At 45.9% G+C, this 6,000-nt stretch overlaps 1 protein-coding gene across 1 annotated transcript in view; it reads right to left on the bottom strand.

Annotated features, from left to right (window-relative positions):
- Nucleotides 1–1,337: 1,337 nt before the first annotated feature.
- CHRDL1 (chordin like 1) overlaps nucleotides 1,338–6,000 on the bottom strand; it is a 127,944-nt gene continuing 123,281 nt past the window's right edge. Inside the window, 1 exon segment of the mRNA XM_077889426.1 lies at nucleotides 1,338–3,750. Within this exon segment, the coding sequence (XP_077745552.1) occupies nucleotides 3,620–3,750 (131 nt within the window). The 3' untranslated portion in view covers nucleotides 1,338–3,619.

The raw sequence follows: 6,000 nt of genomic DNA, 5'->3' as shown, positions 1-6,000 counted from the left end.
TGGGATACAGCCCCGCCTTGGGGTCCCTGCTCAGGGGCGAGTCTGCTTATCCCCTTTCTCTGCCCCTCCCCCTGCTTGCACACACGCACACTCCCTCCCTCTCTCTGAAATAAATACATAAGTCTTTAAAACAAAAACGAGAGAGGCCTGGGTGGCTCAGAGGTTGAGTGTCTGCCTTTGACTCAGGGAGTGATCCCAGGGTTTGGGATCGAGTCCCACATCGGGGACCTGCATGGAGCCTGCTTCTCCCTCTGCCTGTGTCTCTGCCTCTCTCTCTCTCTCTCTCTCTCTCTCTCTCTCTGTCTGTCTCTGTCTCTCATGAATAAATAAATACAATCTTTAAAATAAAATAAAAACTAAAAAGAAAACCCAAAAACTTTCCTTTGACCCCATAATCCTCCAGCTACTTCTTCCATGTAATCTCTCTACTCTCTGTAATGAAGCTTCTCCAAAGAGTGGCTCTAACTTCTGTCTCCAATTCCTCATCTCCCCACTCACTTCTGGCTTCTGCCCCCATCAGTCCCCCAACATGTCACCACCAGTGACTTCTGTGTTGGCTCACACCAGTGTACACTTTTCTGTCCCATTATCTGACATTTTAGTGCTCTTGGTTTCTGTGATAGCACACATATAACCGGTATTAGGGGTTTGAGGGAACTTATTTTGGATCAACATAGATGGCAAAACTCTTAACCTGCTCCCTATACAATTCTGCTACGGAGCAGCAGACTGAAACTGAGGCCCTCCTGAAACCCAAGTCAGTGGCTTACTGTCCCCAGTCCCTTAAATGTCTTTGCCTAAAGGGGATGCCAGAAATCAATGGCCATTTTCAATGCCATGCCCTTCTTGAACTCATCCACGGTCATAAATGAACATAGGCTACTCACTGGATGTGCACTGGCTAAACTAAGCCTCACCGTGCAATTGCAGGCGAAAGATAGTACCATAATTATCCCCATTTTATAGATGGGGAGACTGACATGGCTGGGAAGCACAAAGTTGAGATTTTTAATTTTTTAAAAAGATTTTATTTATCCATGAGAGACAAATAGAGAAAGGCAGAGACATAGGTACAGGGAGAAACGGGCTCCCCGGGGGGAGCCTGATTCGGGACTCGATCCCAGGATCTGAGCCACTAAGCCACCCAGGCGCCCCCAGAGCTGGGATTAAAACTGCTGGCGTGCTGACCCCAGAGTCCCCACTCTTACCAGAGGATGCTACAGTGGGAGAGAGAGGGTGTCGAGCTGCATGCAAAACAGGCCCACCCATCACTCGCTACCCAGTCCAAGGTCAATACCAAGCCAGAGAGACAATCACTCACATGGCATTCCTGCAGATGATTTTTCAAAATTAACTTTTTTATTAATTTAAAAATCCAGAAATACAGCGACTACATAAATAAGTACCCTATTTAGGTACCTGTCCTGTGAGAAGAGCGAAAGGCTAATACTGTTACGTTACTCTGGTTTACACGAGTTAACTAGAAAATGGCTACGACTGCTAAATGGTGCTTATGGTCTTTGTTGTTCCAAGTGTTTATGATACAAATAAATACAAGAAGAACCACATCCATTCCTTTCCTAGCTACAGGTGGCTCGGCCTCTTCTCTCTACTGTCCTACTGCCTACACCAAACGCTGAAAGGTTTCTCCATTGGCCTAGCACAGCTCCCCAGCTCCTGCTTCCCACAGTACTTTGTAAAGGTGTGTCCCAGCCCCTGGGGGCAGAAGTCTATCTAGGGAAGCTCTCTGGGTGTTCCCTTATGGTTGAGATTTCAGAGAACACCTGGGTGGGAAGGCTTTGGGGTGAGTCATCCAGAAGGGGAAATCACCACTTTGCTTCAGGATCCAGTCACTTGTTTCCACACTATGGAAATACTGCCACCTCTGGGAGGGAGGCAGCAGCTACTAAGCAGCCTCTGCAATAAAGCTCTGTGGCCTCTCAGCCCTGGGTGTCCTCCCTCCCTTTCCCACAGAGACTATGTAGGAAGGGTTGGTAAGAGACTTGTATCTTGAAGGCCTGGCCATGAGGCACCCCCGTCTCTTATGAGAACAGATTCCTTTATGCCAGGTTGCCATAAAGACCTCTGCATTTTTCCCTCTTGGTGTCAGCTACTGTAAGGAAAACACTGTTCCTCTTTCCTGCAGTCATGGAGTGGGAATATGGGATGTCTGCCTCCTTAATACTTCTGAGTACTCATTAGAGTTCATTCATGCCTCTCAGAAGGGATGAATCTAGAAGGCCCACTTGAGAGCCAGGTGGAGAATTTAGAGTTTTGCCACAAAAATGATTTCTAAAAGCCAGGCCTCAGAATGGATAAGTTCCACTCTGGTATCCAGCTGCAAATTGACATTTTTGGAGCAGCCTTCTCTAGGATTCATGATTCAAACCCCTGCTTGGTGGATGAGATGAGAATGGCAGCAAAGCTTAGAACAAAGATCCTAACCAGAATGTCCACCTCCCCTAATGAGCAATAACTCTTCTAACTGAAGAGCCAATAATCAGAAGCTTGTGGGGGACTGAGCCCTTTTGCAAAGTCAAAATGAACTCCTGTAACTGGAGAAGAAGGAACCCTGCCCTTTTAAGGAGCTTCTAGAATGTAATCGTTTAACCTAAAGTTTTGGACTACAGATTCTGGCATCAAGAAAATGAATGAATATTGAGCTATTCGTCGGTGATTTCTATGGACTTGAAAACACAGAATGTTGCCTTGTGGACCCTGAGCCACCATTTTCTTCAACATTTATTTTGTCTTGTGTGGACTCAGTTTCAGAAGATTCTTTCCCAGTTCTAACTTCTTTATGGGGGCCTCACGGGCTCAGGGAAAAAAGAGAAGTGTAGCACTAGGGAAAAGTTATTTAGAGCTTCAAAGTGAATGTGGCCACGAGACGGTGTTCTTATTCTTCACCTTGCCACCATAGTTGGTGACGGTGGCAACCACACCACTGACCCAAGGGCAGAGCCTTTTGCTCACAATTCCTTCTTTCTCCTCCTGGGTACCCACAACTTCCAAGCTACCTGGGAGCCAGGCAAGGAGGGGAGAGCCTGTGCTGGCTTTGCCTCAGAAGGAAGGTTGCAGTTTAGTGTCTGGTGTATGTGTGTGTGTGTGCACGCATGTGTGCGTGAGTGTGTGCATATGCATGCGTCTCTGGGTGGATGTGGAGGGGGAATTAATTTTTTCTTAAAAACACAAGACATCCTAAAAGTCGAAGAGTATAATTTCATACACATATTTTCTCTGTACTACACAAATCCTGCTAAGCAAATTCTTGTCTTTTTCTTTCACTGGAGTGACTTTCTAGATAGAAACCCTAGGGTTTTGTTTACTCTTTAACCTGTAAAGAAATGTGATTCTCCCAGAAACTAGAGTAGTGCTGTGGTGTTCTATCCTGCTTCCTCCCACAAATAATTCAAGACTCTTCTAGTCTCTTTGGAGGAGATGTTTAAGGACTGACACACCACTCCACATAAAGGAGCAAGTTATACTGTGCATGGCGTGGATAATGAACTGCATTTGAATTTGGGGTTTTAGGGCACTGGTGACTTAAGCAAAATAAGCCCGCAGTCCAGCTGCAGCTTCAGTTTTCTTGCTTCACCCTCTCCAACACCATCTGTCTCGTTTAACAGTGGCCCTTTTCAGACCTCTCCAGGTACAAAACCTTGACCAAATCTTCAAGCTCTGTTCTGCACACACGACTTGAACACATCTGGCTGATCTGAGCTTCTCCTTCGGTGAATATCTTCCACTGGCCTACAAAGCAAACACAAAGCAGCCCAGAGATGAAAGAGGAGAGAGCAGAGCCAATGAGGAGTGTAACCAATCTACCCCATCCTTACAAATGCCATGTGTTTTCAAGCAGAACAGCCCCCAAAACACTTTTTGGGGAACAGATACGGACAACGGGCCGAGGAGTGTTCAACACTCAGTATTTTTAAGAACGCCACGAATAATACATAACTGCCTCACAAGTTGAACCGAAGTAGTATTCTTGGAATTTTTCCAGTATGTTTAGCATTTGCAAAATGCTCCTCTATCAGGTCATTAGCTACTTAGGTGGCTGATTTGGCCTCAGGTCAAATAAAGCAGTACCTGCGTGTTACTGAGGCTCTGCTTACTTTTTCGGGGCCAGATACTAGTTTAGGGGACCTGATTATTTACCACTCTTTTCTCTATTTGTGCCACCCCTGGCTAAAAACTGTCCACCTGTTTTCTTCCATGCTCAGATGCTGTCTTTACCAACCCCTTTTGCACCTCTCACTTCACTCTTCCCCCCAGTGGCTCTCTCTTCCATTCCCTGTTTTCTCCTCTTCCTCCATGGACATGTCTATGCATCCAGCATGTCCTTACCAACTTGCCTCTTCCCCATTCCGTCATGCTAGTTGAGCAAACATTTTGGAGTACACACCCTGTGCTGAGCATTGGAAACTACTCTAGATCCTCTCTCTTCTGGACCATCCCTTTTCTGACTTTCCTGATCCTTGGGTGGCAAGGTCTTCCTTTGTCCTGCTGTCATCTTGCCACGGCAAATAATCTTTGTAACAAACTGCCCACCCTGGATATCCTCTGTGGTCTTTTTATTCCTGCTCTCATGGTGTTACAAGCTGGGGAGCTCCTGGTCCAAGGTCAGCGAGCTCCTCTTAATCCAGAACCTATTTCGAACCTCTTTTCTTTCCCAGGCCACAGGAGATCATGACCCTCTTCCCTTACAGACTCAATTCCTCTGCTCCTTCCCTTCTTCCTGGGATCCTTCACTTTTCTCTGTTCTCTCCAACTCAACAGGAAAGAAGAGTTGAGCAAGGCACTGGCTTCCACGGAAGCCCTGCTGTGTGTCAGGATCTGATAGCTACATGGGAGGAAGGATCAGGCTTATTTTGCTTTGTCCCTAGGTGACCCCACAGGATCATCTCATTCCCCACTTCCTTCAGCTGCACACAGGTGGAGGTACATGCCATCTACATTTGTTATATACCCCAAATTCTATTATGGACAAAGAATTTATTTCAATCATCTTTTGAGCCGCCTGCCCTCCTGGTGCCCAGCACAGTGCCTTGCTCATGGGACAAACAAAAACGTGTTCTGTGAAATTACTTGGTAATTTCAAAAGTCACATCATTGGTACCAAATCCTAGATTCTGCCCCTTTATTCCTTACTCACATGTAAGGACTCCCAACCCCCACCCCCACCTCATTTGAATTCTCCTCCCATTCAGTTTATGGTCTCCTGTCCCCTACAGAATAAACAAGTGACCTCATCAACCCTATTTTCAGCTGCCCATAGGATAAATTCTGCTCAGATGGCCTTTAAGTATCTTCATCTAAACATGTTCTGAGTGAAATGCATTTCCGCCCCCCCCCACCAGTACCTGCTTATTCTCCAGTTTCCCATTAGCTAATTACCACTATTCACCAGGTCTATAAAGTTGTTACTCCTGGAGTCATTCCAAACTCCTTTCTCTCTTTGTAATGATCCTGATGATTTAACCCCAGAGTTGTCCCTCATAGTGACCTCTGTTCCCTGTCTCACTGACCTAATACAGTGTTAAGAGCTTTTTTTTTTCCTTTTTAATGGTATAAGAGCTTCCTAATTCAGAGTACCACCAGCTACTCACCATGGGAGTTCACTTTTCACTCTGCACAGCGGGACTCCTTTCTAAAAAAAACAGATCTGCATGCATCGTGCACTTGCTTAAAACACTCCCTTGGGGTTCTCTGGTCTGGAAAGCAAGCTGAACTTCTCAGCATGGCATACTGGGCTCTTTGGAATATGGCTTCACCAAAGTAAATTTGTATTAAATCTATCTGATAGCCAAGAGACATCTTTCCAAAGCACCATTTTCGTATTATGAGGCCATTTGTAAGTCTGTAGCAACTATCAATGCCACCTGCCTTCTACATGAACGTCTCTCCAGTTTCTTCCAGGGCCACCCACTCACACATTTGTTTGCTCCTGAGTTAAGTTGCTCCCTCTTCCTGAATGGATGCCCTGACCTGTTGCCCCAT

The sequence above is a fragment of the Canis aureus genome, chromosome X (assembly GCF_053574225.1).
Source record: "Canis aureus isolate CA01 chromosome X, VMU_Caureus_v.1.0, whole genome shotgun sequence".
NCBI classification, from domain to species: domain Eukaryota; kingdom Metazoa; phylum Chordata; class Mammalia; order Carnivora; family Canidae; genus Canis; species Canis aureus.
This window is presented reverse-complemented; position numbering and strand designations above follow the sequence as displayed.